This window comes from Ascaphus truei, chromosome 1 (genome assembly GCF_040206685.1).
Source record: "Ascaphus truei isolate aAscTru1 chromosome 1, aAscTru1.hap1, whole genome shotgun sequence".
Lineage (NCBI taxonomy): Eukaryota > Metazoa > Chordata > Amphibia > Anura > Ascaphidae > Ascaphus > Ascaphus truei.
In genome coordinates this window covers 98,527,763-98,548,712 of record NC_134483.1, presented here as the reverse complement: position 1 = coordinate 98,548,712, position 20,950 = coordinate 98,527,763, and the positions used below count along the sequence as shown (strand labels likewise).

The 20,950-nt window shown below is 38.4% G+C and overlaps 1 protein-coding gene across 2 annotated transcripts in view; it reads left to right on the top strand.

The window, feature by feature from the left end:
- Nucleotides 1-19,679, top strand: part of HAPLN1 (hyaluronan and proteoglycan link protein 1) — an 84,102-nt gene extending 64,423 nt beyond the window's left edge. For both annotated transcript variants that reach the window (XM_075592582.1, XM_075592592.1), the window contains 2 exons: nt 5,669-5,971; nt 16,732-19,679. In XM_075592582.1, coding sequence (XP_075448697.1) covers nt 5,669-5,971; nt 16,732-17,015 — 587 coding nt within the window. In that variant the 3' untranslated portion in view covers nt 17,016-19,679. The remainder of the gene's footprint in view (nt 1-5,668; nt 5,972-16,731) is intronic.
- Nucleotides 19,680-20,950: the final 1,271 nt, after the last annotated feature.

The following is a 20,950-nucleotide window of genomic DNA, read 5'->3' as shown; positions in this document are numbered from 1 at the left end:
ACATCCACACATATTGTATACTTATTGGAATGTGCGTGTGGGTATCAATACGTAGGCAGAACCAAACGCAGCCTTAAGGTCCGTATCCAGGAACACGTCAGAAATATTAAAAATGGTTTGCGAAAAACATAGTGTATCCAGGCACTTTTTGGTACACCATAATAAAGATCCGTCATGTCTCACTTTTAAGGGGATTCAGTTTATTCCTGTAAATAGAAGAGGTGGGGACAGAGTCAAAACACTATCTTCCAAAGAGACATATTGGATACACAAGTTAGATACTATGTCCCCTAAGGGGTTAAATGAGGATGTGGACATTTGGGCACTTTATTAAATCTTTAGCCCTCCGCCCCTTTGAACCTAGGGGATGTACATGTTTTTAACAACACGAAACGCGTTGGATGTTATCTTCTATTGCCTTATATCTGCCTATATTGGCTATTTCCTATTCATTGGCTTTGCCCTGATTTTACCAATCCTGTGTGCTGTTTTGGGCCTTTGTGAGAGACTCTGAGAGACTGTATCACCTCCCTGCCGATTCCACCACTGCTGTGGAGACAGTGACGTCATCACATAGCGTCCCGCGACGGAGCGGCATCGTGGCACGCTGAGTGTGCCCCTGCAAGCTGCGGTCTAACCTCCGTGAAGAGGATCCACCTGCTGAGGTATAGGAGCTGCTCCAGACGGCCTGGAAGCCGGAGTGATTTCACCGAGCACCAATACCTTCAGCTGAACCTGGCTGCGTGAAGGGAAACCCCCTTGGGAGCAAAAGATTGACGTCCTGCCCCAGAACCAACGGAGTGGCACTAGCTGAGAGAAGCAAGCACCTGACTCTCCTGACAACAGCTGCCGAGTGGTAAACAGTGTGATACACACTAAATGCACTTTACCAACCTTTATTATGTACGCAGATATATTACCCCTTTAATTTGAATTATATTGTTGAACCTGCTTCACCATTTGGCGTTGTGCGCTGTTTTCTTTTGTTTCCATTTTCTTAGTGTGTGTGGGGTGCTGAGCCACCCCCTGTGTTTATAGCAGCAGACGCCTGTATCCTCAACACGGTTATGTGATATAATTTATTTATTTTTTATATATCTCACTGTGGGAGCTGTGGTATAATCCTTTATCACATATTTTATGGTTTAGTCACTGCACTGTGTATATTTATATACTATAAAACCTAGTAGTTAGTTAGGTAGTAGCGCACAGTATTTTTTCTGTTTTTAAAGGATGGAAGGGAAGTAAACATAATTATGCCCCTTTACAAAGCATTAGTAAGACCACACCTTGAATATGGAGTACAATTTGGGGCACCACTCCTTAGAAAAGACATTCTGGAACTAGAGAGAGTGCAGAGAAGAGCCACCACATTAATAAAGGGGATGGACAATCTAACTTATGAGGAGAGGCTAACTAAATAGATGTATTTACATTAGAAAAGAGGTGTCTAAGATGGGATATGATAACTATATACAAATATATTCGTGGACAGTAGAAGGAGCTTTCAAGTGAACTATTCATCCCAAGGGCAGTACAAAGGACTCTGGGGCATCCCTTAAGGTTGGAGGAAAGGAGATTTCACCAGCAACAAAGGAAAGGGTTCTTTACAATAAGGGCAGTTAAAATGTGGAATTCATTACCCATGGAGACTGTGATAGCAAATACAATAGATTTGTTCAAAAAAGGTTGGACATCTTTTTAGAAAGGAAAAGTATAAAGGGATATACCAAATAAGTAAACATGGGAAGAATGTTGATCCAGGGATTAATCCGATTGCCAATTCTTGGAGTCAGGAAGGAATGTATTTTTCCCCTTATGAGATATCATTGGATGATATAATACTGGATCAATCAGTAAGTATAGATATAGGATAAAGTATCTTTTGTCTAAATTTAGCATAGGTTGAACTTGATTGACGTACGTCTTTTTTCAACCTCATCTCCTATGTAACTACTATGTAACTATGTAAAGTAGTTTAGGCAGTACAAGATGAGCAACTGGAGTAGGATTTTAGTTGTACCATGGGCAAGTAAAGGGTGTATTCTAGCAATGTTTGGGACGTGGATATGGCAGAACGTAGTGAGGGTTTGACTGTGCGGAATGGCGAAGAGGACCAAGTTAAAGATGACCCATAGGCACTGGGCTTGGGGTGTTGATGAGATTGGGGAGTTATTCACAGTGAGTGAGAGTTGGCTGCTAAAGGATCTGGGAAGAAATGAGTTCCCAAAATCAAAAAAATAGTTTGGTCTTGCTTTAAATATCTAGAGCTCTAATCAAAGCACTTAGGTAACACACCAATAACATAAAACAAGAACAAAAGAGGTTACCACGTACTACACGGTCAACAAACAGCCTTTATCCAGAATCTAGTAGTCATATAAAAATACCTCCAGGCACTGAAAATATAGTTTTAAAGAGCTTCTACATTTTTAGAAGACAAAACATCTTACACGGACCAATGTTTTGGCCACCCTGATGAAGGCAATGATATAGTATGTAAAAATATTGGTCTGTATTTGATGATTAAAGATGGGTGAATCTGCCCAAATCCGTTTTCCGAATGTTCTCGCATTTTAAACCCAAAGTCCGTTTTGCTTTGTAAAATCCGCAAACGGATTTGGTCGTTTTAAATCCTCACAGATTCATCAAAAGCTGCCATTGGATACAAACCATGGACAGTTGTGTAGAATCCAATTAGCGGATTAAGAAATCTGTTGGCGGATGCTTAATTCGCAGATTGGATTTTACAAATCTGTCCACTGGTTGCAGAATCCGCAAAGTGTATTGGCAATAATAATCACCCTTTTGAGATTGATCCGCTGAAATCTGTGGACCAAAAGAACCATCCGATCCGCTGCCGATCCAAATCCGCAAAAAAAATTTGCCCATCTCTAAAGATAATTGTCTAATAAACACAATGAAGCTTTAAAAAGCTTGGGATCACAAATTTTCAATTGTAACCAGCACCTAATAACGCTGCAAATAGATTGCTCTGCATTTACATATTTTTTTCAGTAATTGTATTTTAAATTGTCCTAATACGTCCTATTTAAATGCATGGGATTAAAAGCATTATACTGTATAACCCAATGTGTTTCTTAAGAAAAAATATATCTGTCTTTTTTGTACCCTTTTCAGTGTCATGCCAACATTTACATTTTATTTATTAATAGAGAGTGCATTCATCATCACCACCCAGAAGGTTTATCTTCTTCACATTTTGTTATATAATTTACATGCTATCCATCATAAATCATAGATATGTTCATATGACAGTGTGTGTGCAACTAATAAAACCTTGTAAACAAAATACATTCAGTGTAGGTTGTAGGTAAAAAGATAAATCTGTCGGTTCAGAATCCTATTACAGAGAAATTTAATAGAGCGTGCAGTGTAAAGTAAAACAACCATAATAGTGAAAGCCATACCGTATAAATCACAGCCACAAAAGTACTGTAGCTGACCACCATCTTCTTTTGCACTGTACAGTACACAGATCCTCTCACAGGTACATCATTTAGACGGAAACGTATATTAAATAAGATATGAGAGCAAAGAATAACCATTTTCATCCCATAGCTATGTATAACTAGAAACAATGTCCCCAGAAAAGGGGAAAATCCACGTAGTGATTAGCAAATTCTAAGGAATACAATACTGCAACTTCTGACTGGAAGGAACATGCTTTTTCTGCCGCATCATCTTGTTTGAAGCTGGATTGCTTGTTCTAATGTAGTTTACATCTAAAGAAAATTGTCTTTGCTTAGAGTTCTGGCACTTTTTTTCTTTACACTCCATTTTAGACTTTACAATTTTAGTTTAAAATTGAGGACATGGCAAGTAAATTGTTGAGGCCAAATATTAATGTCAATTCTGTTAAAAAATATATTTTTGTAATTGTCTACTACTGAACATCTATTTTATTTTGTACAGAGACTTTGACCAGGTAAATTAATGCATTATACTTTCTTTTTGTTTACTTCTGATGTTTACATTTCTATTTATGTAATTAGCGACCACCCAATGTGCTACTTATTTCTCTTTAAGGGTTTATCTTGCAGCATTTTTTGGTTACCTTTTTGTGTGTGTTTTTTTCTTTTGTTAAATTAAAAATAGCCTTGTGATTTCTTTGATTGAAAGTTGCTCTTTTTTTTTATGATTTTTGATTGCGAACTGTGGCATATTTCCAAAGTTTGTGAATTATTGTAAACAGTTTGCACATCTCATGTCACTGAGGAGTCGCCAAATACACAACTTGTAATGAGATGTATCAGCTTCTGCGTATTATTTTTTCCCCATTGCATAGTGCCAAATTTGACGTGATTCAAACTCTGACTCACAATCTGTCACTTGATTAATAAGGTTTCCAACTTGACACATTTGACATATGGGAAAGATTCATCAACTCATTCTGCTCAATTCAGTATCTGCATAGTAAATCAGGCATTCATATAGTGCATACTTATACAAACTTTATTTTTAAACGAGCATTGGTGTGGTTGTTGTGGTTCTGTTGAGTGCATGAGTATTTACTGATCTTTAAGTAAGCTATGCTTTTTTTCATTGTGAAATACAACAGCTTCTTACCTAGTGTGCTTCTCCTGTTGTTTTTGAGTTGTCCTTTTGGAGGTCTGATTGTGGACTCTCCTATGTCTTAGAGACAGAGCTGGACAGACAGAAGTTCAGTGAATTTACCTCATCCAGCAATCAAGCTTTTTGCACAAGCTTTTTGATGGTGAATACCAGTGTACAGCAGTTAGTCAGGTCGTATGGGGATATTTATCATAGTTTCTTCATTTGAGAACTTGGCTACACCTACAGTAGTGTAGTAAACCAGATTTATTAAACCCCCAAAATCGAATGAATAGCAATAAGATGTTCGTATTTATGTAGCAATTTGTTTGCACCAATTGTGCCTGGAGGATTTGATAAATGATGCCCCACACCTTTTTTACAAGAGGTAACTCTCAATGTATTACTTCCTGGTAAAACATTTTATAAATAAAATAAAATACATTTTTATTCTTTTTAACAGGTAAATTATTCCTTCTTTCTGACTGCAGATCTTAAAAGTACATACCATCAATGTGCATAATAAGCCGATTACCTGGCTGGGAAATTATCCATCATTTGGACATATAATTTGTTTGAAAGTAGACCCAACTAATAAATATATATATTTATACTGCCTATTATTTTATTGGGCATCCTGCTGGTATGCCCAATAAGCAAAGAAGCAAGAAAATATGATACTAACGCACATCCTGAACCTCATTCCTGCAAATAATTGTATGTTCATTCATACAAATACATATTCATATATGTTTTAAATAATGTTGTATTATAATGTAATTTGTTTTTGCTGCACTCTGCTCATAGTTGATGTGTTATTTATTCTTTTATTTACAAAAAAGCCCTCACTCTATCCATTATTTGACTTTATACTTACACACTGCAAATAACAGACGTGCATCAAAATAAGGAGCAGGCAACAATATACAGACATTACATTCAAAATGATGGGGAAAGGGGGTTAAGCCAGTTTCTCATAACAATAGAAATAAAAAAAATAAGACTAGAAAAAAACAAATATGTGTATTAATAAAGGAGGCATTGTTATTTTTTGTATACTGTAAGTTTAACCAATCATTACTTATAATTGTAGGTGTTGTTTACCCATACTTTCCACGGATGGGCCGCTACAATCTCAACTTTCATGAGGCCCAACAGGCCTGTCACGATCAAGATTCTGTTATTGCCTCATTTGACCAACTATATGATGCATGGAGGTTGGGACTGGATTGGTGTAATGCAGGGTGGCTCAGTGATGGGTCAGTACAGTATCCTATAACCAACCCCAGAGAACCCTGTGGAGGCAGAAACACTGTACCTGGAGTTCGGAACTATGGGTACAGGGACAAAGATAAAAGCAGATATGATGTCTTCTGTTTCACATCAAACTTCAAAGGTAGGAATGTCGATTCTCCACATTAATGTGAAATTTCAGAATCCAATGATAATACAAAGCTAATATGACACTACCTGCTCCCTATTGTGTTACATAGATTTATACAGCAAAGTTGTGAAATGTTTACCTGATGCTTGCATTTTATTAGCTACTATAATATAATAATAAATACTGTCTTTTTTAATAATACACCTCACCTTAAAAATAGTACTTACGTACTTTTCAGTGCAGATAAGCTGAGTGGCAAATTTATTGTGAAAATATCCCATAAATAGAAATTGTAATATGGACAAATGGAACACCCTCCCCCCCCCCCAAGGAAGATTGGCATACACGAGGCATTATGGTGCTAACCTGCAGGCGCACAGAAGACCTGAGCCTCCGCTCATAGGGAGCTTGGGGGTGCCAGATGCAGCGCCTCCACCTGTGAGGATCCCGGCATAGACGGGATGGTTCCTCACAGGAACATATATATGTATACAGCAAATAACCAAAACACACAATAGTGATAAACAATACTCTTTACTGACAGGGTCCCTCCAGATACACATACAGTAAGAACACACAACAACAGAATACACAGGTAGTAATAATACCCAACCTCTTCCTCCTCTCCCAAGAAGCAACTATCCCCCTAAGGGTCTTGGTTGCACCCTATTTCTTGGGCATCCAAGAGCGCAAGGGGTCCGCCAAGGTAATCCCCAAATGTATGTGTGAGGGCAGCGCTACCCTCCCTTGTGTATAGGTGGCGCACATGGGTACCTTCCTGGTTACAATGATATAACCAGGGAATCCTTCTTAGAGAACAGAAGCCGCATCCATGATCCCATATTGCATGGCCTCCCAAAAATATCCCTTCTCTCCTTACTTCCGGCAGCAGCGCGGTAGTACCTCCAGGCCTGAGGAATCCTCCCCTGCAGTTCGTCCTGCGCCGTCGCTCCAAAGACATCGGCCTAACAGGCAAGTCCCTGATGTATGGGCGTCCCTACATACTCCACTAGGGTGGATCAGGGCCTAACTCGACCTACAGAGTTTCTCTGGCCTAGTCCTAGGCAGAATGACTGGCTCCCAGGACAAAAACATCTCCACCGCGGTCTCCGGCAGCTCTGACCCTGCCCTTGCTGTACCCCAGTGGATATCCTGTTCCTGCAGGGGATATTCTCTCTCCAGTCCTTTTCCAACCCCAACATGGCCATCGCACCTCCGTATTGGAGTCCAACGAGCTGCATCAGCTCCCCCCAGAGGTATAGAGGATTACCCTGCTTCATATATATATATAAAAAAATATATATATCTCAATAAGAGCTACAAAAACTAATATCAATACTAATATATAACACCACAATAAATTATAAACTTGATTATAATTCAATAATAAAAATAAACAACCTGGAGGAAGTGCTACCAGATGGAATACTATCCCTATTTCAGTGCTGCCAATTAGGTCCTCGACCCCACAAATGCCGAGAAGAAATGGATGCTGGAGATGACCTAGCCGCAGAGAAAAGTTAAGAAATGGAGGATGGAAGAGAAAGAAAAAAGAACATAGAGTAGTAATGTACGTCTTAAACTGGGTCTTTAACACAAGGTGAGAGATACACTTACAACAGGTTGGATAATTCAAGTGTTTCTCCAATCATAATGGAACTGGATCGAGTGATATAGGAGATTCCAGATTTATTTGGGAGATGTGGGAGATCCAGTTCCATTACGATTGGAGAAACGCTTGAATTATCCAACCTGTTGTAAGTGTATCTCTCACCTTGTGTTGAAGACCCAGTTTAAGACGTACTACTCTGTTATTTTTTCTTTCTCTCCCCCCTCCCCCCATTTTTCTTCCCTTTTCTCTGCGCCTTGGTCATCTCCAGCATATATATATACACACACACACACACACACACACAGTTGTTATGAAGAAGAAGCTGCAATGAGTCATATGTTTAGTCAGCTTGCCATAATGAGCACCTACTGCATTTACTTCCTTTCATCTTATTTTGAAGGGATGAGTTAGTAAAGGTCACTTCAACTTTACTGTACTAGCTCTCGCCTACTACGTCAATTGATTAGTAAACACTATTTGGAATGAAAAGTTAAAGGGCAATAACTAACACAAACCAATCCACCCCCTTACTCAGGGATGGGAAACTGTCTGAGTATTCTTAATGTCACATATGAATCCACATCGCAGGTTTTTTTTTTTTTTAGCATCTTGGTTATTTACTGAACCTGACTAAGTACTGTAGTTTTTGTTCAAACACTTTATTTTATCAAATAGTATGTAATTTCTTTAAAAAAAATAATTGTTAAGATGTTATTTGTAGAAGCACTGGACTGAGAACACATATTTCTGGCACCCAAATACGTTCATGTGAATTTGATTGTGCTGTTTCCATGGTGATTGTTTTCCTTGCAGCTCTCTTCGACTTTATTTAAGAACTTATGTTCATTTAAGATAAAGAAAAGTCTTGAAAAAAAATATGCAATGTTGGAAAGAACAAAAGTAACAAACATGATGTAACTCACTTAAATTCCCTATTACAAAATAGTTCAATATCCATTCTATATATAAACATGCAACTAACAAGTTTTCCTATGCGCATAACACAAATGTTTTTAGGCTGCCTTTCCCCCACAATCGATAAATATCCCAGCCTCCCTGTAGGCCATGCTCGGCTAGACTATCTGGCAGTCAAAGGGTTAATGGAGCAGTTCCTGTTACTTGTTTCTTTTTTTTTTATACCCCATTAGTTTTTTTAAGGGTGGAAACCGAGGGGGTCCCCTGAGCAAAATACTGCTATTTTCAGCTCTGGGGAACTTATCTCGGTCCCGAGATACTTACAGGGGAAGTTTCCAGGTTTCAATTTCAGGGAAAACAAAATGGCTGCCAACTCTCAAGCCAATAGGCTCCTGAAACACAATCTGTTATGTCTTCCTATATGATTGCCATCTAAATCCCATTTTTAAACTAGCAAGTAATACCAGTAACTTCCGTATTTTTATCACATATTCTAGCTGGTGACATGGCTTTAGATACACTTTTAATTTATGAACCTTAGTGAACCTATGCTTATGATGTGTCATCACCCCACGTGGAAAATATACAGGAAAATCAATAATAATTTAATAAAACTTTAAAAAAATTATATAAAAGTACCATTATTGTATGTGTATTCCTTTAGTTTCTTATGGAATTATTTAAGTAATAATCCCTGAAGAACAGGGCATTACTGGCCAATAATGCCCTGGCTGGAAGAGATTATTTATTTATTTATAAAATATTTTACCAGGAAGTAATACATTGAGAGATACCTCTCGTTTTCAAGTATGTCCTGGGCACAGAGTAAAACAAAATAATACATGGTTACAAATACAGTTACATAAATGAACAAGGTATACATTATATACAAGACATTGCATGCACAGTTAAAGAAAATATATATTATGAGCGTATGAAACAGTTACAGACCAGATTAAAGTGTGAGACAGCCTTAGATTTGAAAGAACTTAAGCTGGTGGTGGATATGAGAGTCTCTGGTAGGTTGTTCCAGTTTTGGGGTGCACGGAAGGAGAAGGAGGAACATCCGGATACTTTGTTTAGTCTTGGGACCATGAATAGTCTTTTGGAGTCTGATCTCAGGTAATAGGTACTGCATGTGGTAGGGGTGAGGAGCTTGTTCAGGTAGCTGGGTAGCTTGCCCAGAAAGTATTTGAGGGTGAGACAGGAAAGGTGAACTTTGCGCCTAGACTCTAGTGATGACCAATCTAGTTCTTTGAGCATTTCGCAGTGATGTGTGTTGTAGTTGCATTGGAGAACAAAACGACAAATTGAATTGTAGAGGGTGTCAAGTTTGCTAAGGTGGGTTTGAGGAGCCGAGCCATATACTATGTCTCCATAGTCAATAATTGGCATCAGCATCTGCTGTGCAATACGCTTTCTGACCAGGAGACAAAGGGAGGATTTGTTCCTGTAAAGTACCCCTAGTTTGGCATAGGTCTTGGTTGTCAGGGTATCAATGTGCATCCCGAATGTTAAGTGGGAGTCAAACCATAAGCCCAGGTATTTAAAACTAGTGACAGGTGTTAGGGTGGTTTTAGCGTTGGTTCTAATCAGGAGCTCAGTCACTGGAAGCTTTACAAATTTAGTCTTGGTCCCAAATACCATTGTTACCGTCTTGTCAGTGTTTAAAAACAGTTTGTTTTGGGAAATCCAGTTTTCGAGTCTCAAAAAGTCAGACTGAAGTATGTGTTGAAGGTCAGAGAGGCTATGGCTGTGTGCATACAGGATTGTGTCATCTGCATACATGTGTATTGAGGCTTCCTTACAAGCTGTGGGAATATCATTAATTAACACTGAGAAGAGTAGGGGCCCCAGAACAGAGCCTTGCGGGACACCACAGGTGATATCCAGGGGGTTGGAGTTAGAGCCTGAGATGGACACATGTTGGGATCTTCCTGATAGGTAGGACTGAAACCAGTTTAAAGCATGTTTCCCTATTCCAGAGCTCTGGAGTTTGTTAAGCAGGATAACATGATCAACTGTGTCAAAAGCCTTTGCAAAATCTAGGAATACTGCACCAGTGAGTTGTCCCCGTTCCATTCCGCACTGGATTTCATTGCAAACTTTTAGCAGGGTAGTTACGGTGGAGTGTTTCGGACGAAACCCAGACTGGAATTGGCTAGGGAAATTTGTCTTGGTGTAGAAATCGCTTAATTGGGAGTGGACACATTTTTCCATAACTTTGGATAGAATTGGGAGAAGTGAGATTGGCCTGTAGTTTGAGACAGTGTTTTTGTCCCCACTTTTGAAGATTGGGACAACTCTGGCAGTTTTCCAGGTCTTAGGGATATGGCCTGCAGACAGGATAGAGTTGACTATAGACGCAATTGGTTTGGCAATGGCTGGGGCACCAAGTCGTAGGAACCTAGATTGTAGTAAGTCGGGTCCACATTGGCTGCTTAGTTTTAGTTTGAGGAGCGCTTGTGTAATCTCCTCTTCAGATACTGGGCTAAATTGAAAATTGTGGGCAGTGTTGGGAGGGGGTGGGACTAGAGGGGTACTCCCAGGATGAGATTCAGGTTTGGGGTTTGTTCTGCGTTTCGCTAATAAGTTAGTGGCACACCCCACAAAGTAATCATTGAATGCATTTGCAATGTCAGTGGGGGTTGTCAGAGTAATATCCCCCTTAGTGATATTACTTGGTTGTTGATGGTTAGGAGCCTGGAATATATTGTTGATAACCTTCCAGAAGTTAGCTGGGTTTGATGTATTTTGGTGGAGATTGTCAGAGTCATATTGTGCTTTTGCATACCTTGTTTGCCTTGTGCACACGTTCCGCAGGCATCTGTAGTGATTGAGATCCTTGGTAGTGCCAGTTACTTTGTAGCTTTTCCACAAGGCATCCCTGAACTGGTAGAGTGCTATAAGGTCAGGTGTAACCCATGGAAGGTGGGCCCCCCGTACCCTTATTTTGCGTAGTGGAGCATGGGTATCGCAGAGTTTTAAGAACTCGGATTGGAAATAGTCGAGCGCAAAGTCAGGGTCGGGAATTAAATCGATTCTGTGCCATGGGCAGTTGGTAAGGTCATCCAGAAACTGTTGTGGGTTAAAGTTTTTAAATGTTCTAGTGAGGAGAACTTTAGGGCTTGAATGGGGCGGTTTAATTTTCCTTTCACAGTACACTATTGCATGGTCACTGAAAATATCAGGAAGGATGCCAGAGGATTGGATTCTGCTGGAGTTTGAGGAGAGAATCCAGTCTAGCAAGGAATGGTTATGCGACTTCATGTTTATTCGTGTGGGTTGGGAAATGAGTTGCGATAGGTTAAGTGACTTGAGTTGTATCTAGATTTTGTGGTTTTTAGGGTCAAGCCAATTGAAGTTGAAATCCCCTAGAACTAGCAGCTCACTCTTCTCATTCAGAGAGGAAATGGAGGCAAGAAATTGGGTGATATCAGTCAAGGATTGTAGAGGGGCTCTAGGGGGGCGGTAGATGCCAGCAAGCAAGATGGGCTTAGAAAAGGGGAGGCAGATTTTGCCAACTAGAGTTTCAAAAGAGGGTGGACTTGGTGGGCAATGTAACAGTGTAAAATGTAAGGTGTCTGCAATATAAAATAACACCCCTCCTCCTCTCTTTGACCTATCTCTCCTAAAAATGGAGTATCCCTGAATGGCGATATTTGCATCAGGGGTTTTAGAGGATAGCCATGTTTCTGTAAGAACGATGGCTTTGGGTTTATGCATAAGGCACCATGCCCTTAGTTCATCCAGTTTGGGCAGCAGGCTCCGGATGTTTATATGGGAGACAGATAGCCCTTTTTGGAATTTAAAGGTGGAATTCTCAGGGGCATGGGACAGAGCTGAAATGGGAGGACCTGGGTTAGTTTCAATATCACCTGCTAGAGAGAGTAATAGTATGAGTAGAAATTTGGGTAGTTGTTTTCAAGTTGTAAATTTGTGGTGTTTTCCATTAGAGTGAGCAGTGGTTGGAGTGCTGGTTTTTAGAGTTCTCCACCAACATTCAGTAGATAGTGCAAGGCTTTTGAGTAGTCCAGGGTGTATGGCGATGTTGGGTGTGGGCAAGGATGGAGGAGTTTGTAGTGGATAGAGGGAGTAACATCTCCATGAGGCCAGGAGAAAGAAAACAGTTAGAAGACATACTGTAGCAGGTTCATGATGCCAGAGGTAGGCAGTGCTGCAAGGAGCTGTTGTGAGCAGAGTGAGTGTGTGCAGACTAAACAGCAGGGGTGGGCCTGTACCTTGTCAAGTGTTTTGCTGCATTGCAATGCTAGAGTCAATTCAGGGTTTCAGTGTTTTGTGCAGTCAGTTTTGGGAGAGGCTGCAGTGAAAGAAGTTGTAAAGGGGTGAGGGGTTAAACTATGCAGGCTAACAAGCTTGGGATCATAGTGTGATCTGAATAGCTTACCGTTTGTTGTCTTGAGTAAAAGTGTGTGCAGTAGATGCAGTCCCCAGTCACCTCTAGTCAAACTGTAGTCTAACTGTATCACTTAAAAAGCTCACTTTAAATGCCTCACTGCCCAATGCAGCAAAGGTGTTAGTATTATACAGAAAAAACAGTCACATGATCCTCCCCCTCCCCAATCAGTCAGCTTGTTCCATTTGGTCAATTAACAGCACAGAGTTAAGAGGGAAAAAAAAAAAAAAAACTTTTTACATTCAAACATACTAACTTATATATCAATTCAACAAGGCCAGATTCAGTCTTATACACAGGGTTTCAACATCAGGAACATACCTGTGAAGATGAAGGCCCGAGGCGAAGCCGAGGGACTTTAACCCAGCCAGGGCATTATTGGCCAGTAATGCCCTGTTCTGAGGGGATTATTACTATTACTGTATAGGCTAAATGTAGGCTTATTTTTAATTTTTCATAAAAAAGATACATTTTTGTAGTCATATTGATTTTTATCAGCATGATTGTCTACATTCTTATGCTTTTACTGCAAGTTTGTTAAAAGTAAATTGTACATATACACAGGCCCCTCCACACACACACACACACACAACACACACACACACACACACACACACACACACACACACACACACACACACACACACACACACACACACACACACACTCTGCAACCCCCCCTATATACACACCCACACACACACTGCAGTCCCCCCTACACACTGTGCAGCCCCCCTCCTCTACAGCCACAAAACACACTGCAGCCCTCCTCCACCCTCTACACTCACAAAACACACACAACACACAGCAGCCCCCCCTTTACACCCACAAAACACACTGCAGACACAGACACACTAACAAAACAGACTGCTGCCCCTTCTACATCCATAAAACACACACCAGCAGCCCCCCTCTACACCCACTGCAGCCCCCATGTAAACCCACACACTGCAGACACACACACAAAACACTCTTCACCCCTCCTCCACCCACAAAACACACAGTGCAGCCACCCCTCTGCACCTACAAAACACACACTGCAGAGACACACAAATTAACAAAACAGACTCTGCCACTTCTACATCCACAAAACACACACCAGCAGCCCCCCCTCTTCAACCACAGCAGCCCCCTGTAAACACACACTGCAGACACACTCCAACAAAACACTCCTCCTCCACCCACAAAACATAAACTGAAGCCACACACACTGCAGCCCCCCTCTACAAGAACAAAACACACAGAGCAGAAACACACCAACAGGACTATGCTGCCCCCTCTACACCCACAAAACACACACCAACAGAAGACACACACTAATAAAACACTCTGCTGCCCCCTTTACACCCACAAAACACAATCAGCAGACACACAAACCGTTCCCTTCATTCTCCTGTGCGGAGCTCTCTGCAGACAGGGTGGGGGAGGAGTCAGTGCCTTGCTGGTGTCTTCTGTCCAATCATGTCCCCTGTCTAAGTGCAAATGTCACTCTTTATGAATGAAACCTGAAAGCTGATTGGTTTTAAAAACTTGGCAAGCTGCCAAAAATTCCGGGCCATTACTGATTGGATAATGCCCACAATTTTAATCAGAGAGCAGGGATTTCAATAATGCCCTGAATTTACCAGCTTTAGCCTATAATTAAAAATACATAATGTTACACATTTGACGATAGGGATCTAGATCAGAGTTATATTCCATAATGTTGAAAATAGATTTTAGATCTCACCGAGCAATTATGTAGTAAAAATATTTAATCCACTTTGAAATATTAATAGAAATAAAGAAGCAAAATCTATTTTACAACAATAGGTGCTTTATCCATTTGTGTTAACATGTTTTAATTTAAGAGCTATCGTACACTGTACTCTCTAACACGTAAAATATTTAAATGGAGAAACCAATTTTACTTAGTGTTTAAAGGTAAAACAACAAAGGCATATTAGCAATACGTCTTTTTAATTTGATCGGCAATATTTTGTTCTACAGTATTTAATACTATGAAATATAATTATTAAACTGCAATAGTCATTATCATCATTAATGATCACTCATGTGACTGACTGTTAAAAAGGTGTATAGTTACATAGTAATAAAGTTGAAAGCAGACATATGCACATCACATTCAACCTATATTAAATTTAGATGATGGAGATACTATACTCATCCTATATTTGTATTTAACGTACTGTATATTGCTCTAGAGAAAGGCAAACAAAAAAACCCCCAGTAAAACATAATCCAATTATGACTCAAAAGGGGAAAAATAAATGTCTTCCTGACTCCAGGAATCGCTCCCTCCCTCGATCAAATTCTTCCTATGTTGACTTTTTTTGGTACTGTATATTCCTGCATATGTTTCCTTTCTAAAAAAGATGTCTAACCTTTTTTAAAGATATATATTGTATCTACCATCACAGTCTTCATGGGTTGTAAATTCCACATTTTAACTGCGTTCACAATAAAGTCCCCTTTACTTTGCTGCTGGTGAAAGTGCCTTCCCCTCAATCTCACGGGATGACTCCAATGTCGTTGCATCTCTTTTAGTTGAGGTGCAATCCATCCCTACTATAAAGAGAGGTGCAATCCATCCCTACCTCTCAGAGAAGGACTCACAGTGCTCTAAAAATTGCAAACCCCTCTTTCCTACATCACTTTCCAAGCCATGCATTAACCTCTCTTAATTCCAACTGCACCCGTGGGGTAGTGCATGGCACTGATAGTACAGTATTTCTGAAAATACTACCATGCCTTAAGCTTGCAGACTGGATCCTTGAAATCATTGTTAGTATCCTCCATCTTTCTTTAATTTTGTAATTGGTACAAACCTGTACCAAGACCGCCAGGTCATTGCTTGCCTGCCCCAACAATCTATCTACCCAATCTGCAATGCGCCAAATCCAAGCACCCTGGACACACAAAAACATTTAATTCGTACGGTCACACCATCACATTGCTTTACTTACCTTCCTAATGATTGAGTCCCCTACCCTTACAACCAGGCTAGGCCTCTATTCAGACCCCTCTATGCTGGAGGAACTATTCCCCTGGCTGCTAGAAGAATGTCTCCCCCAGTTTGCCATTTTCGCCCTGAAGAAGTGGCCCATTCCTTACTCATGAAGTCAGTTACTGTTTACACTGTCTCCAGGAAATCTAAATTATTTTACATACTAATATTCATTTCTGTCGATAGAAGCAGATAAGATTGAAGAATGTAGCAATGATGTCATATTTCATTTTTTCCATTTACTGTTTTTCAGTAAGGTCAAAATGTCACCATGTAAATCGCTGTAAGAGTCAGTTGTGAAGAATGTTTAATGTTCATGTAAAATACTCTGCAAGTCAAGCAATTGATTTAAGCAACTGAATCATACAGAGACTTGATTGTCATTTTGACTTTTAATTTTAGGATTAAAGCATTTCCCAAATCAATTTATCAGACTTTCACTATAAGTACATTGTTTAATCAGCATGCATCTGATATTAATGTCCATTAGAAAACATCATTTATTTTTTAGATTGTTCAATTTCCTAACTGGAAAGCAAGATCATTTTTAATGCTACCGCTGCTGGTTTGTAGCATTCTGTCATACAGCATTATTAAAAACACGGCCATTTACAGACTATTTCATTTCCTTCTATAGGCACAAATTATATTCTGCCTGATACATTTTCTCATTACACCAGTAACAGTATTTCTTTTTTTCAGCAAGGGTACATTTTATTACATCATTGATGTGTTGCTGGGCATGTTTAGTAGAAATTAAATCTAGTTGCTTTTTGTGATTAATTACCTGGTTTTTGTTTGTTTCATTGTTTTTTCACCAGGCCGTTTCTACTACCTTATACACCCAACGAAGCTGACTTATGATGAAGCTGTGCAGGCCTGCATCAGTGATGGATCTCAGATTGCCAAAGTGGGCCAGATGTACGCCGCATGGAAGCTTCTTGGCTATGATCGCTGCGATAGTGGGTGGCTGGCTGACGGCAGCGTCCGCTACCCGATCTCTAGACCAAGGAGACGCTGCAGTCCCAATGAGGCAGCAGTGCGCTTTGCAGGCTTCCCAGACAAAAAGCACAAGCTATATGGTGTTTACTGTTTTAAAGCATAAAACTCTAATAACATAAAAGCACAACAGTATTAAAAAAAAAAAGAAAACAATAAGAACATGTGAAAGATTTATTTTCAATATGAACTCATGCAAGCTACCAAAACTGTGATAAACCTTTTTACTTACTGTAAAAATAATTTTCATAAATCCGTCATTTATTTTGTTTTTCGTTTTATGATTTTTCATTTATAAATCATCACTCAGATAATGAAACAACATTTTAGGAATAGTTCTAATTTCTACTTAATTAGAGCAAAATGGTTAAGCTACACAATCACACCAAATATATCCAGTAGTTCAATGAATGGGGCATGCCATAGCTTGATGATTTCTAAGTCTTAATTGAGGAATGCAAGGTTACTCAAAATAGAGGCATATAAAGCACATTTTTTTAATAGTTTATATACTGATATTTAAAATGCACTACCAGGAAAAATAGATCAGCAGGTTTGAATTATGTCCTGCTGGTGTTTAAGTTCTTGTTTTGCAAACAGAGCATCAACTAGCTTAGAAAAATAGCAATTAGCAAACTGTATTTGCTTTGAAACATGGCTTGTTTTACTGTCTATTATATAAAAAAAAAATCTAAATAACCCAATCATGTTGTAACAAGCACAGCAAGAATCTCCTCAACATTTAAACTGTATTTTTATTGTGTATGAAACATTGATGAATGTTTGAATTATTAACGAATGAACCCTCCTTTCTTTTGAATTCAGATAAATTATGCCTAGGAAGCGTAGAATTATAGCCACCTTTGAGTAGCTTTACTGTGTTATAAGAAGAAGAAAAGTATTTAGCACCTACTCAGGGCAGTTGTATAGGTGAAACTGCTGGACAGAAAAAAACACTTAAAATATTACAGATTTATTATGCATTAACCTTTGAAATGTTATTGTCTTTATAAATAACTATTTAATATCTCATTCCTATTTACAAATACAGGAACTGTCATTGGATAAACTTATTGAAATAAATACTATAACAATGATACATGAGCCCAATTATCAAAATATGTGTTTCTTTTTATATCAGTTCATATGTAAGAGCACATGTCTGCATGCTAAATAACACTTTCCTGACACATTTTGGGCAGTATGACTAAAACTATGCTTTTGAGGTAGTCAATCTTATAATTATTGAAGACTTCAGTGTGTCAAATGTTTTCCCAACCCTTTCTTCGGTGTGGGTACTCTTTTAAGAGTGAAGTAGAACAGTGATGGCACTATATGTGTCCTGAATTATTATGTCAACTCTAGAGAAAAAATGTCCTTAGTTTAAAAACTGAGTTCCCATTTTTAAATGAGCAATATGTACTGTATAGTAAAATTTTGCTCCCTAGTTTCCCATTTGTTTACATTATCTATAAAAATGGGATATTTTAGAAAATAATACTTGGTTTGCTAATTCCTGAAGGTATTGTGATCACTACACCCATCTTTGAACATACCATGTTGTTTATGATTTGTTGTTTGGAGATGAATAATACAATTCACTATAACAATGTATCTTCTGTTTTTATCTGGAAGTACCAACAAAAGCTTCAGAGATATCAACTGTATGTTTTCTAAATATAATGCAATCGACAGATAAGTAAACACAATTGATTTATATGCCTGTTTAAGTGCAAGCATGCAAGCACACATATTCCCATATTTATAAAAGGAAGCTCACATAAAATCACTTTAAGTTTCACCAAATGCTTCTTGCTCTGAAATCCATAAGGTACAATATAGTATCTAATTATATGCATTGATACATGGTTATTTACTAAGGACCATTGCAGTTTAATGCTCCAGATCTAGCGTTAATTGCCATTGAGGTCAATGACATTTATTGCAGATCCTGTGCGTTATCCCACAAAAGACCTTAGTGGATAATCCCCATAGATAGCAAATACTCTGATTCAATACTTCAGTACAAACCAAAAACCCAAGCTTTCCCAGATTTATTCAGTTAGCTCAATTGATGGTAACTCATTACATCGTTCAATTGCCTAGTATTTTGTGTTTAAGAAGATGTTTAGTCGCATATTTACTTAGCAGTGCTAAGTCATAAGGTACCCAAATCGGCACTGGGGCTTAGCCCTGCTTAAAAAATATGGCTTGGAGTATCCATAGTTCCAGAAATGATCGACTCATAAGATCTCTGAGGCTATTGAGCAATTCATAAGGTGAAGTGAGGGGGGGGGGGGGTGGTAAATGTACCAGTGTATGGGAAAGAAGATGGGGAAATGGGCGAGTCTTATGTAGAATGATCTATACTATTTTTTCATGCTACTTGAATGGGAACGTAATTGGAATTTACTTTATAAAAACATTGGGAATTTTAGCTAAAAATCACCTTTAAAAATGACTCCCTCCATATGAAAACATTTTATCAGTAGATTCTATTCCACCCTCCCCCCCCCCATCTCAATCTCATATACTGTATAAATGTACTTTTTAGTTATGAAAATATTTCAGCACAATATAAAACCTACCGTATAATCCAGCTGGAAAAAGAAAAGACCATTTAGAAACTGGGTGAAATGAGATAGAAGAAGAAATCATATCAATTGCAAAATGAGAACTGGGCTTGTTCTACAAATGAAAGGATCATGGTGCTGCAGGGGAAATTAATTGTATTATATGAAAATGTGACAATAAATTACAAATTATTTTATTTTGGAGTGTGTCTTTTGTTTTGTAACACTGGGGAATTATTATTCTCTATTGCTTCTGAGCTACATATATAACATTAAAAAAAAACATATTTTTAAGAAATACTGTATATATTTTTACAGTAACATAATATTCTTATTTGAGATATAGCGATATATATATGTTCATGCAATGAATGAAGCTTGATCCTCTGTTTCACTATTCTATTTTTTATTATTATTATTATTATATTTTTGTAGCATTTTTTAAGAATTTGCACAATGATGACCTATTTTCTGTATTTATTAAATGTTATAATTTTTCTCTTTTATACTGTTTTCAAGGATCTGTTTTTATTTTCTATATTTTTCTATATCTTGTTTATATTATTGTTTTTGATTTTTATTAGTATCATACATTTTTATTTTTTCAATGTTTTACTTTTGACATCTTTTAAACTCTTTTTCTTGAACTACAGTACATAGCATAATAGATTTCCATCATAGGATTTATTCCTGCAATCAGTTTTATAGTCAGCCTTACCCCAGCCTAAATAAAATTATTAATCTTTATGTCTGTCTAAAGAGTATAACTTTGTTTTGGGGATCTCATTCTTATTGAGGATTATCATTTTAAGAAATACATTTGTTACATTTTTTTTATATTCTCATATGTACAGTATGTGTATGTATATATAGTTCCACATGGATGTTTATAACGGATTTTTCATAGTATATTTCTCTGTGGAATTGAGATATGATTAGAAAACAGCATACAGTACTGTCAACATGGAGAAAGACACTGACAGTGGGGTAGAAAGCAGGAAAAGTCTTGGGCAGCATTTCCAGATGCCACTGACATCTGGATCTTCTCCACAGCATACCGGGGTCCATAGCCACTTAAAGGGGAATGCCCCACTATGGGAAGAGATAATTGATGCTATAAATCAAGTGAGTACAATAGTACCTGGATGTTGCTGTTTTTTTTATATAACCTACCACACTATACAGTCCCTTTCGGTTTTGCACTTCTCCTTTTCTTGTCTATATTTCATCATGTGTCACCTGCTCATGAAAATATAGGCGCAGCAGCCCTGTTGGGAAAAAATATGTGCAAGAGCTGGAAGAAGTTGGTTGTAGAGGCACACTGAACATAGAGATCAAGATGAAGCAGAATTAGAGAGTCAGGCATAAAATGACACTGAAAAAAAAAACCAGGAGGCAGCAGAAAAGTAAAAGGCTGATATATGTTGAACAATTGAAATACTTTGCTGGTATAGGTATAGTCTCTTGG